Source organism: Glandiceps talaboti, chromosome 16 (genome assembly GCF_964340395.1).
Source record: "Glandiceps talaboti chromosome 16, keGlaTala1.1, whole genome shotgun sequence".
Classification (NCBI taxonomy): domain Eukaryota; kingdom Metazoa; phylum Hemichordata; class Enteropneusta; family Spengelidae; genus Glandiceps; species Glandiceps talaboti.
Genome location: NC_135564.1, coordinates 9866857 through 9881237, shown reverse-complemented (window position 1 = coordinate 9881237; position 14381 = coordinate 9866857). Strand labels below are relative to the sequence as shown.

Genomic DNA, 14381 nt, shown 5'->3' with positions numbered 1-14381 from the left:
AGTGTCAACATGTTTGCTAATTCCTTTTTCAAAGAGTTATGGACAGATGATAACACATACAAACGATGTAATCCAAGTGTGATGTGTTTACGTTTGGCAGCTTAAAAGTTAGTGCAGGCGTAAACTAGAGCTGAATAACATATCAATGCACGTAGTATTACAATGCGTTACAAATAACTTGTTTTAGATATATCAGTTTATCAATAAAGCAACTTTATCGTCTCCTTGGTTACAGCTCCGGTACATCTTCTTACGAAGCTTGTTTACCCGAGATACGTATTACGGTACCGAGGTGTTACGATTCAGTGCGGGATCTATCCGTACAGAGTTCGTGACCTACCATTCAACTGATTCCGACTACAGCCCTGATGTGTTGACGACTATCTTACAATCGTACGCTGACTCCAACGATCTCATCACTGTAACCACTGGTTCACTGTCGGCATTGCTCTCCAATGAAAGTGTCCATTTTGAAGGTTGGTAAAAAGAATTCAGTATTCCCATACTTTTCGTTTCTTTCCGTAGCTGTTCCTAAATTGTAATTAGCGATTTCATCCAGTTCGCATTGTGTTCTTAATATTATTTCAACCGTAATCCGAACATTTCTTTTGATAGTAATTTCATACTTGTGAAATGAAGATTTGATATTTACATTGGAATATATTCTATGTAAACATATGAATATAGTTTGTTCGTTTTTCTTTGTGTAAAATCTGTCTTGTGACTATATGTTATGGAATATTCAAATTAGTTCAGTACTGACTGCACCTACCAATGAAACCCAGATATTAATTTATCTGCGAATTTTGATTAAACACTAAATCTTGAATAATAGGTGTCTGTGGTGGTGAATATTAGAATGATATTTCAGTGTGCCGATCATATCCAAATCACGATGTATCTATAATCACCTAAGTTGTCATCGCAATCACAAAACTGTGTAGCATGCAATGAAACAGAAGCTAAGCTTGTCCAACGACAGTACTCAGTTATAGCTGAAGAGTAACCCACAGTGATTTCACGACGGATGTTCATATATATACGTATCTTTCATTTCGACTAGATTACGATGAATGTGCGAACAGTCAGGACAACGACTGTTCAATGAATGCTACGTGTATCAACACAGTTGGTAGTTTTACCTGTCTGTGTACCACGGGTTTTGAAGATACATCAGACGATACCACTGACAGACCGGGTAGAATGTGTACTGGTAAGAATGTCTATCGTTATAGTAATCTAGATCTTAAGAAACATTTTGGTCAACTGCTTTTGAGAAGTTAGTTGACCACAGTCGATGAAATATTATAACACACAGATCAGTTGAGGTATTCCATGTCCTTGTTGTTGTTGTTGTTGTTGTTGTTGTTGTTGTTACTGTTGTTGTACTGATAATTGTGTCCTAAAGTCTAGTTCCTACATACCAATTTCATATACTATAACATGTGCCAAAAAAGTTATGATATTAATTGCAAAATTAGAATAAGTAAATGACCATTTACCAAGCCTGAATAAAACATTTTGCATTGCATATTTAATGTGAAATACTTGTTTCTAAACCTGGAACGATTATTGTGAACTTTAAAGTATGCATGAACCACAATTTGACACCAATTTTATCTTGCAGAAATCTGTCCTATAGATTATTGTCTTAATAATGGTACTTGCATCGGAAACAGCGTCACCAATCGAACTTGTCAGTAAGTACAGACACAGTTATAATAAATGTTATGTTTGATATTAATTATCTTTGGAAAAATGAACATGTGAAATACGTCACAAGATTCTGTATATTACATTTATTTTAGACGAAGTCGATTTTCTCAATCGAAAGTAAGATTTTGACAGAAATTAAAGGTCAAGATGACCAGTGATAATATTACCAATGTCTAACTGCTAGTTCAAGATGTATGCGAAGACTTGTGTCATTACATTGGGTTGAATGTAAATATTCAAATGCTACATTTGACATCTTGTCGATTGGCTTCAAAGATTGTCATATGCAAAAATAATTCACAGAAATTTATTTAACAATTCTTGATTGTTTCTGTAGGTGTCCGTCAGATTATACCGGTGACAGGTGTAATTCAACCGTCGTGGATGGTGATGGCGATGGTGATGGTGGTAAAACAGACGTGGTAGTTAAAAAGGGTAAGCGGCGAAAATTACTGCATACATGATCCGTAGCTAGATACTTGCATGACCGCCATACTGTTGACATCTTACTCTGTCAGTAAATGAAGATTTCTTGTCATTTAGAGAGAGGATAATTATCTCCATTACGTTGTTTGTAATATAAATGTAGGCCTAGTATACATTTTCATGCAGTGAGCATGGCAAGTTTTTTTTCAGTGTAAATATTCTTTTCAGTTCTTGCATCATATGATAGGGCAAATGATAAAAAAATACTCGTAGCATAATCTTATCACAGTTTTAAAAGTTACAACATTCATGAGCAACGTAGTGCCTTTTCCTAACCGACATATTTTAACATATACAAAGCTGTTAGAATTTCGCAGACTATTAAAGGCTAGGCAAAACATTACTCATAGGTAAAAAAAACAAACTATTTGACGTGCTGTCAGCTTCTCAGCCCTCTGATTATACACGTCTTATCGGTCGTATGGACTTATTCGGAAATTAATGTGTAATTTTTTGTTTCCCATCAGACACCGGTACATTGAACGCAGTAGCAATTGGACTTGGTACCACCGCCTCTATTCTACTATTATCGCTGCTCGTTGTTTTGCTAGTGTTCGTTGTCTGGCGACGTAAAAGAACAGTGCGCCATACACGGCAAGAGCATAGTCGCCAGCCACTGTTTTATCGAAACGAGGGTCTGCAATACCGCCGCCAACCATCGTTTTATCCAACTAGTGGTATTATGGCTAACTATGGGGACACTATGTTTGGAAGTGGTCCTCCAATATGGCGAACTGGCAGCCGAGCAATGCCAGATGACTACGACGATAGAATCAGCAACATTAGCAGTGAATTTGACGAAGATGATGACCGAATGAAACAGCTGTTCAAAGTGATGAAGAATGCACCTGTCTTGAAGGTAAGTGAAATGTCGAGAAAAAAGTCTTTCGGGCAACCCAAAGAATAATTTGAAAAGAAATATCTTCAAAATAAGTTATCAGTAGAGCCTATTTATAGTCATATATAACATATAGTTCCAGATCTGAAAATGTTTGTCTTCTTCGTTTTGAATAATAAAATTGACGTTTAATAGTCATGTTGTGCGGATAAAACAAATTATATCAAATTGGGTGGGGCCGGGGGGGGGGGGGGGAGGTTCAAAATAGAAACCGTTCTTGATTCACTTGAATCGTACGTTATCAGAGGTGATTGATTGTTTATCAAGTTGCTAAGTTGATGTAATAACCTTTGTAAAGAAATTACCTAATCTTTAATAATGTTAGTCCGAGCACAATACATTCTGGATTCCTGCCACAGTTTACTTGTGTTTTCTCCAGTGTGAAATGTTCTATTGTACATTCTTGTATTCCTTATTGTTACATCTTCTTGTTTTATAACAGGAACCCTTAAGGGCTAGGGTACCACAATTTGACAGAGATGGTTCAACAGAGAACCCAATAAGTCAGACCTATAGTTCTGATTTTGTTGTGCCGTACGTGGCAACTGGAGAAGAAGAACTGAATCGTTTCATTCGAGATGTAAGTATATAAGTTGGAAAGCTAGACAGAAAGTGAAAATTGACCGGCAGACAGACAATGACAGACACTGTCAGGCAGGCACACAGACACACGGATGGACAGACAGACAGACGGACATGTGGATAGAAGGCCACATAGGCAGACAGACAGACAAACCGATGCGACAGACAGACTGACAGACCGACCGACAGACCGACCGACCGACAGACAGACAGACAGACAGACAGACAGACCGACCGACCGACAGACAGACAGACAGACAGACAGACAGACAGACAGACAGACAGACTGAGAGGCAGGTATACCCATGTCTCATCTTGCAGTATGGCCTACAACATGTAACCTATTTCTCGATCGAAAGGAAACACCACGTACATGTAATATTATCTGTTAGTAAATGAGACGATCTCATACGTGATAAACATGCCCTGTATTATTGTTTAAGTAGGTCATCATATCTGATGTTTCCCGCAATATTTTATTTTTCAGTCTCAAAGTAATTCGACAGAAAGTACAGATTCAAGACAACGACCTGAAAGATCACGTGGTGACAGACGTGATTTCAGACGTCAAAGAACGAGAAGTAATCCTAACTCTCAGGAAAGTTCTCCATACGGTCATCTCCGTGGATTAGATCACGAATATTTCTGGTACGTTTAAGTCAGTCTAAGGGCGTATTGATAATACAAATATATTACGATAAGGTTTATTAAGTTAGAATGCAGCACGGGGACCAATTCCTTTGAAAATTTAATTTCTCCCATTCTCTCCGATCCAATCTTATGAAACCCTGTCTTGGTTCTTTCGAAATAATAAAAGAAATTTGGGGTTTCAAGATCTCGTTTTCAAGGAAATTGACAAACTTTCATTTTTCCATAAAATGTGCACGGTCAGAAAAGGTTAAACCGTTTATTATTTCCCAAGGTGCAATCAGCCAATCTACGTTACGTAGGCGGCAATGTGATAGTATATTCGGAGTGCAATGAGACATATTCGGAGTGTAGTGTGATATACTCGGAGTGCAATCAAATACATTCGGAATGCAGTGTGATATATTCGGAATGCAATATATTTGAAGTCTAATGTGATATATTCGGAGTGCAATGTGATACACTCGGAATGAATATATTCGAAGTGTAATGTGATATATTCAGAGTGCAGTGTGATATATTCGGAATGCAATATATTCGAAGTCTAATGTGATATATTCGGAGTGCAGTGTGATATATTCGGAATGCAATATATTCGAAGTGAATGTGATATATTCAGAGTGTAGTGTGATATATTCGGAATGCAATATATTCGAAGTGCAATGTGATATTTTCGGAGTGCAGTGTGATATATTCGGAGTCAAAGGTGATTGTTCGGAGGTTATCTTGTATTACCGGAACGTTTATCTGTATTAATTTAGGATAATTTGCAATCATTACGTAATTCAAATCAGAGATATCTTCACAAAAGACATTAATATGCTCGAATGACGTAATATTTTGACGTCAGTGAATTCTGTCATTACAGCCATTGATATTTTTACCTGGCTACAAATGTTGGTCTTTGCTTTTATCAATAGTAAATCACAGCGTCATATGGGAACAACAATGTTGCCTTTCTTTGACACATGTGGCAGCTTCCCGCTGAGATGCGAAAATCTTCAAGCGAATTGTACCAAGATATTTGATTTTAGCCATTAGAATTCTATACCTACATTAACTTATATAGCTAATAATTTTCATAATCGTTTACTTTACAGAGAGAAATGAGTCGACGATTATACTGGAATGACAATATATGACAGGGTTCCACGATGCCAGCACGTGTTGCCCACAAGTTAACAAGACAAACGGCAGATTTAACGAATGAAAGAATTCTTGTCCATCCCGGACATCTGATGGATGCAATGGATTTATGACACAACTTTTTATTTCACCAGAAATATAAATGTGTTCACTGTAAAATTAATATAATGTTACAATTCCGTAGAGGTTCTTGGAAATGAAATAGTTGCTTGGCAACGAATCCAGCCCATTGTCCTATCTGACAATGGTAAATAAAATGATATCACGACAGATATATTTGTAAGTGAATATGTAAATATACATAATTATGTACATGTTGACAGAGATTTTGAAAAAGATATGCAGTGGTCACTAGTATCAAAGACAATAAAAATTTAATGGAATTTTTCTTGTTAACAACAACAACAACAACAACAACAACAACAACAACAACAGGAGCAATAATAACTGACTGAATTAACATAACATTGTACATTCTGATGTTAGAACGCTGTTGTATAGTTTTGAATACAAGAATGTCAAATGATTTTCAGAATGGGAGTACGTTATACACGATACGTCCTTACAATCATAGGCTCACATGGTGAGTTTGACTCACTTTGCAAATTCATTTCTCATGAAAAATATTTAAAAAAATTAAATGATACTAAAGATCATAGTATAGTTTTAGGTATTTTACAGCAACGGAATATACGGGTTCAAAGGTCAGTGTGTGATCAACACTTGGGTTCAAATGTTGCGCTTCTCATAGCGTATATACATCAACGTATACCCAACTAGTAATAATGATGATGATGCAATTATGTTTGATTTTACACTGCCAACGTTTCGATCGAGCTCATTAGAGTTATTGCGCAACTTTACTGAAATATATGTCTCACATTTTATTCAACTCTTTGCAGACAATCGTATTATGACAATTGCCACAAAGATTTCCAAGATGGAGAGAAAATAAGCTTACTATCAGCAATATTAATATTATCTGTTGCAAATGTTTGCAAAAAATATAAAAAAATATATATGAAATACTTAAAATAGCCCTTTTTCGCCCAAAACAATTTCCCATGTAATGTACATTATTCTCTGTTCCTCTCTTTGCTAATTACTATTTTTATTGTTTCTGTACATCATTTTAATGGAGTAAAAATCTAAAATCATGTACACAGTGATTCCTGTATCACGTCATAACCCAATTACAATATTAAAGTCATCCATGAAAAGCAGAAAATGTCAACTTGCGAATATTAAAATTATGCAATTAGAGAAAAATACCATATATGATACCAAAAATGCCAATATTTCACTATTTTTTTTTAAATTCCTCTTCAACACATTATAGCGTATAAAGTATAATCAACAAAACCATAAAGCGTCTGCCGTATACTTTGGCACGTACTTTACAGTGAATCCAGACTATATATATATATATATATATATATATATATATATATATATATATATATATATATATATATATATATATATATATATATATATATATATATATATATATATACATATATATACATATACATAAAAATACATAAAAATGAAAGAAGACGAGTCTGTATGATAGCTCTCCAAGGTGATCGAGCACTCTACTTGGCGAAAGAAGAATGAAATTATATGTATATATACATATATATATGTATCTTATAGTATCTTATATACAACTTATTATTATAAGTAGTAAAGCTATTGGTACTTTGTTATTCTTTCAAAGGCTGTGATGTATAACAAGGTTCATATACAATATGTATATATTTTGTATAATTTTGAATGTATTCCACGTTATGTATTTTGTATAATTTACATATTGATATACTTTATTATTGTAATCATCTGAATGTTTATATTGCGATCAAGACAATGGAAATATTTTATGTAAGACATATGAATTACCAATAAACCATGTTTATTTATTGACAATCGGGATAATTGTATGATTGTATTTTAGAGTGGAAAAGGTTTTACGCCGAGTGGGAGAGAGAGAGAGAGAGAGAGAGAGAGAGAGAGAGAGAGAGAGAGAGAGAGAGAGAGAGAGAGAGAGAGAGAGAGAGAGAGAGAGAGAGAGAGAGAGAGAGAGAGAGAGAGGGGGGGAGGGGGCGGGAGACAGAGAGAGATAGAGACAGAGAAAGTGAGAGAGAGAAAGAGACAGACAGAGAGTGACGGTGACATAGACAGACAGACAGACACTTTGCCGTGCCAATTTCACTACTGAACCTCAGAGGGAGGAAGGAGGGAGGGAAGGAGGGAGAGAGAGGAGAGGAAGGGAGGGAGGCAGGCATCCATCCATCCATACACACGCAAACATACATACATACATGCATCATGCATGCATGCACGCACGCACGCACGCACGCACACACACACACACACACACATACATACATACATACATACATACATACATACATACATACATACATACATACAATTGAAGTTACAATTACGACCTTTAATTTCCTCTCATAATTGTCTCACACTTTTTCTCCTTACGATAGAGGGCGGATTTTTGAAGTTTGCATACTTAATCATACTTAATCTTACAGATACCGGAACACACGGGTTGAAAATTGAGTACGTCAGAGGTAATTTACCAATTTATATGCTAGATAAGCTATAGTTACGGTCATTACCATCTAGCAATACGAGTAATACTGTAATACTGTTCAAATTACTCTAGAAATTAGACAATAAATACTATCTTCATCGCGGACAACGTGACGCTTCTCTCAGTGAATTGTCGTTTTTCCAAACACTACAAACCATTGTGGAACGTGTCTATAAATGTACAACGGTGTATGTATGTAATGTGTGTGTGTGTGTGTGTGTGTGTGTGTGTGTGTGTGTATTTGTATTTGTATGTGTATGTGTATGTGTATGTGTATGTGTATGTGTATGTGTGTGTGTGCGTGCGTGTATGTGTATATGTACGTGTATGTGTATGTGTATGTGTACGTGATAATTATACAATACAGAAGAAAAACACGCATCTCTTAATACATACACTTCCCATATCTTAATGACCTGCAAATAGAAATTAACCATTTGTAATGTTTACTTCATCCGCTGCTCAATGACAAGTACATATTAAATGTCAAGTTATCGTTTGCTATACTGTGCCATTATACTTGTTTAATCAGCTTGTATTGTCTGTATTCCAAATATATCTTGCCAAAGGCTTTGAAAATTAACTTTCTTTGTTAAGCCACCCCAATCGCGGTTTCATAGTTTCATAGCTTACCATATGGCAGTTTTATCGTCCATCATTACTTGTTCGTTCTTCTCTGTTCATGGATTCATTTCCAAATGCTCGCATCAGTGCTAATCAGTTGAGCCATAGGATGATATAGGACAATTTTCTTGTTCTTGAACAAACATTTCTGTGCCTGTTTTTTACACCTAAATGATTATTCTACTCCGATCTGGGTCAATAGAGGGGGGTGTTTCCTTCCAAACAGTTTGTAATAACTGAAATATAGCTGATATTTTTTGAGTCATAATCGGTTTAAGTAAACGCATCCAGAAAAAAGAAATCTCTCTTAATCTTACTTTACATGACGTTTTCGTATTTTCTTTTCGAATCATAATAAATACACGCATTTCCCCGTGGCGTTAATTATCGAAGGGTCGACAACTTTAAATAACTTGCCTTGAAGCTAATAATAGTATTATGTTATTATAGTTATTAAGTTTATAATTGTGTAAAATAAGTGGTTATATTTCAGTAGATTTATTGAAAAAAAAATGTACGACACTTTTTTACACTTCGGCGCTTAATTTATGCTCTAAATGCATGTGCTATGTACTAGTGCCTCTCCGTCCTCGATCGGCCTGGGAAGAAATAGTCTCGATGCTTGTCGATGCGTGGGTCGCTTTAGATTTTGGAGCTCTAGAAAGCAAGTACAAGGCTATTCATTAGGAAACTATATCACACCCTCGTCGACTAAGTGTGATATGAATTTTAAATGTGTTTGCATGATATGTGCACAGCAAAGTGGTAAGTGTCTCAGTATCACCCTAGGCATATGCCAGTAAAAATAAAGGACGTGGGTAGGAAAGGAAAGCTGTATTTAAAACCTCCAAAGTTCAGATATGATCGTGCATTGGTGCATTTGTTTTATTTCCAACATAAACTAAAATGCATGGAACACCCCAGCCCCACCCATGAACATTTGCAGAGCAAGATGAACACACCATCATCAACCTGGCCAAGCTCAAAGTGACTCGCTCCTTTCACTCGTAGCTGCCTTCCTCCCCTCCCTTAAGTTTTTATGACTTCTCAATGAAAATGAGTGACTTTAACGCACAGGTGGTTTGTGCATAATCTAACCAATCGATGTAACTTTATCCTAAGTATTGGCAAGATAATGATCACTTGACTAACTTGCTCATTCAAGATGAGGTGATCATGAATCTGTCAGCCAAGTGATCAGAACTTTACCACTAATCTTACTAAGAAAGAGAAGTCCATATTGACCACACGGATATATTCAAACAACTCCACATCAGAAATTGCCGTAAGTTCTAGGTTAGTATGTCTATTAAAGAGAGGGGTCGTAGAAAAAGAATTCAAGTACATAAATTTACACTGACATTAATTCCTAATCTGAACATAAATCACAAATCATCTCGTTATAAGGTGGCTCACTGTATTTACTTGCCATGGTGGCACCCACACAGACACACAATCACCAACACCACCCCCTCCAAAATGTCGATTTTGTTATAGAGTACACGGTCTTTCTTTTTCTAGAAGTAAAGTTAATTGCAAGATATTGAAACAATTAATTTTCGTAGGATGTGCTATTTTTGGTAAATTGTCAAATTGACAATTTTCAACTTCCCACGCACATTACACAAATACTGCACTTTCGATATTACACCCATCAAAAAACCGGGTCGAATAGCAATAGTAATGTTTCATAACAATATGTATATATATTACATTTGGAGAAAATTGAATCGTTACAAAACAAAAGAATTATTATTATTGCGAGTTCTGTAACTAAGTAGTTTGTCAGTTATGCGACTAAGATATTCAATACTGAATGTAAATATGTATTTGAAATAAATGTTTTGGGCAAAATAAGTTGTTGTTTTCAGTATCATCGTAAAATTAAGTACCGCCAACACCGATGGACTTTTTGGAGGAGACTTTAGATTCGACTTTGTCTTTAATTTTAAGTGACTTAATATATTTTCAATAAGTTACATCTGGTTTGACTTGCTGGGCAGGGTTAGGAATACTAACAATCATAATACTGCCCGTTTCATGTCACCGCTCACCGGGTCTGTCTGATACAACCGCTCAGAAACCAATAAGAAACTAGACATGCTACACTGTACAGCTGATTTGACAAAGTAAAGAACGAAAATGTTTACATAGATGTTGATAGATTAGTAGTATCGGTTTCAAAGTTAGTCTTCAAGATTACTTCACTTCTGGAAGTGTACAGGAAAGTACTTGAAGATCTTATCACAGTTGGATACTGATAAGCAGTCAATGGGTTTGCCCGAATGAATAAATAACTTCATACAAGGAGTTTTCTGCTTTTCCTTGACTAAGTCTTGCTTTCTTTTCAGAGATATATGCTCATCAATTTTGTGTTTGAATGAGTCCATGTAAATACTTGCAAATTATTAGTGTGAAGGAATGCACATGTTTAGAATTACTTACTATTGTAGAAGCTACATCATTTATACATGGGACTAGTATCTCCAGACAAGGCGACTACTAAGTGTGTGCACCCGGGTGTTCATCGCATGTAAATGAAACGAGCTGTACATCTGAGGCAGACTACATATTTGACCCAAATGTTGTATAGTGCAAATATTAGCGGCATGGTTGAAATATTTATACTACAAACAATATGAATTTTCATATAATGGTGAATATATATTAATTTCTGCCATAATGATTTCCGTAATTGGAGGTTTCTTCTCTTGGCCGGCAAATTATGTGGGATTTCCATGTGAAATAATATAAGTATATGTTATTTGTTAAGTACGGTGTCCTGTCTTCCTGCGAGCGGTCATTTTCCCATAATATAATGACAGCGAACTGGAGGCCAATCTTCATACTTGTTATTAATTCGTTCATTTACAAATTAGTCCATTGTTTGCTTCAAATAGTACCTCTGTAGAATATCATTTTAAAAAGTTACAAGTAATTTCTGTGAGTGTGACTTCCATTGTCTTAAGTTTCATGCGATTTGTCTTACAAGAGTTTTTTTATATATTTCAAGTGGAAGGAAATGCATTGTGTAAGAAGTGGCACTATGGATGTATACCAATAAGATAGTAGTTTCCTACAAGTATGACGTCATGGTAAGGAGTGTAGATGATTGCGGTAGAAAGCCTGAGATCATAAGCGATACTTGACATTAAATCTTGTAGAAGTATGTAGATGGATGATTTCCAAAACTAAAGCAGTTCTGAATTTTGTATTTATTGGTTTCATGTAACAGAAACAGGTACAAATTAGCATGATGACGAACACGAACGAATCCCATTGTTATAGACGATAACGAGTAGTGAATATTTGTTTTGACAGTTTTGGGTTTATTATATGGCAAAACGTTTGAGAGTTAAACGATGCCAAACATATTGGCGACAACAGTTTTTATTAACCCGTTCTCCGTTACGTGCCTGGCTGGCTTGATGTGTTGTATGAGAACTTATCAATTTATTATCTATTATATTTGCCTACACAAAGAGTACTTCACAACGGTATATGGTTCGTATCTATGATTATATTGCATTTAAATACTCATCTGCAGCTTTACAATTGATTCAAATGAGGATAGCATGCAAAACGCAGTGACGTGACGTGACGGACGTGACGTGAGGTGACGTGACGTAACGTGATGCTGGTATCGTCCGAATATGATGTAATATATATAATGAGAACATGTGCACACGCCAGTTTTACTAAGTATCTACTAAACAAAATAATTTGTATTAAAACCACAACCCTACAGAATAAGAAATAAACTGAAAAATACATAACGATCACGTGACGTCTTAACATTGGACCTCGTTGGCATAGACAGTCTAATTTCGCAACATGGTTTCTCTTTCCTGACCACAAAGAGATCTCCCAGGATAATGTAATGCAATATGGTCAGCAATGTGCTGTAAATATATAAAGAAACTATTTTCCAATTCCCATGACTGTCAGTATTCAATCTACCGTGATTAAGAAAAGTAAATTGACAATTTGATTTTTCACAGTGAGATTACACTTTGAACACCGTTTCCTTGCAAATATACAGGAGATTTCTTCTTCGCTTGTAAATACTATTAAATGGTGTATCAGGATCAGTGAGACTGGTCACAAGGTTTCATGTTGAGATAGACACAATAAAGATAACACACAAACATCCTTTACAGTGTCTGTTCTGTAGTTTGCTACATTTGTATTTGTTTTTGTTATCATAAACAAAATACACAGCAGACACTATCTAAGGGGTTTTTGTGTTTTATCTTTATTGTGTCTATCTCATCATGAAACCTGATGATCAGTCTAACTGATTTTGATACATAGTTTCTCTGCATAGTTTGATGGCATGGGCAAGTTAAGACGAAAGCTCCTGAGAAGTAGCGCTTATACACCCCTAAGTATATAAAACAATAGTAAAATGCATATCATATTATTATAAAATTCTAAGCATATGAAATCAATAAGCGATGTCACTGGTCTAGAAAGATTCGTGTCTCTGTTGCCAAGTAATTCTTTCTATACCATGTTAATGGGTATGCTTGGGTTGTTTCATATAAATCAACTACTTCTAGCATGTAGGTTGATACCATTATGCTAATATTTGTATAAATAACCACGGGATTAAAATATTACCTGAAAATAAAGGGCTACTTACAGTAAAAAAAAAAATTACTAAATTCATAACATGTTCATTTTTTCATGTTTTTACGTTGAATTATTTGAAAGCAAGAAAGTTCACTCAAACTTGACGTTTTGTTGTATAATTTGTCCTAGATCTTCGGGCTATATACGTGTGTAAGTATATGCTACACGTTGGATTTCCAATGGATCAAATATTACATTTTCGCTTTTCTGAGTGGCTGCGTTAATCAGGTAGACATATAACTCAGTGATAAACATAGCCGACACATTCCGATTTTCTAAAAAGAATCATTACTTTTCATTAAATCCCTACAACATACTGTAAAAAAAGTGAAAAATCAAATTCACTGTTATAATTTAACAGAGAAATATCCGCTATTTATTTATTACAAGAATCCACAAGGGACGTGTAGAAGAAATTATGCAAACAGAAGATAATTATAGCATTCTACTGTTTTATCTCTTCTGAAGTACTCTGCAATACTCTTCTCACCCTTCAGCGTGACTCAATGTCAGTGCTGAGTCTGGATAATCAGGCTGTTCAGATATTTTAAGAGCTTTGTTAAGCATTCCAAGGAATTGAAATAAAACATTTGGTTTTTAATGGACGTTTTTTTGCCGTGGGTAATTTGTAATTAGACGCTGTCAATCCGATATTAACTAAGTCTACACTAGTCTTGTAACGAGTTTACCAAATTTCCAGTATTTTTGGCAAAATTACCTTAATTAGATGGGTTTGCTGAACTAGTATAGGTTTGCGTATGATATAATTAATGGCACGACTACAGACTTATAGTATTTTAAATAGCTTTCGTTTGATATCGCTATCAAACCAGAAAGACTAGAATTTCAGTCGGGTGGCACAATTTTCTTGTTTACATCTCGCACAACATTTTTGTTACCAATTACATAGACAAAATAAGGGCACTGATATTATGCACGCACATGAAATGTTACATAGTATCCTACTATGAACATCAATACTTTGAATCTTCCTTGTTTCATCTGACAGCGACGTTGATGTGTGTTCACAGT

At 35.4% G+C, this 14381-nt stretch overlaps 1 protein-coding gene across 1 annotated transcript in view; it reads left to right on the top strand.

The window, feature by feature from the left end:
• The window catches only part of LOC144447778 (uncharacterized), a 77948-nt gene extending 74256 nt beyond the window's left edge, over window positions 1-3692 (top strand). Inside the window, exons 48-53 of the mRNA XM_078137860.1 lie at window positions 236-476; window positions 1064-1213; window positions 1628-1700; window positions 2054-2151; window positions 2670-3061; window positions 3543-3692. Of these exons, the coding sequence (XP_077993986.1) occupies window positions 236-476; window positions 1064-1213; window positions 1628-1700; window positions 2054-2151; window positions 2670-3061; window positions 3543-3692 (1104 nt within the window). The remainder of the gene's footprint in view (window positions 1-235; window positions 477-1063; window positions 1214-1627; window positions 1701-2053; window positions 2152-2669; window positions 3062-3542) is intronic.
• The last annotated feature ends 10689 nt before the right edge of the window (window positions 3693-14381 follow it).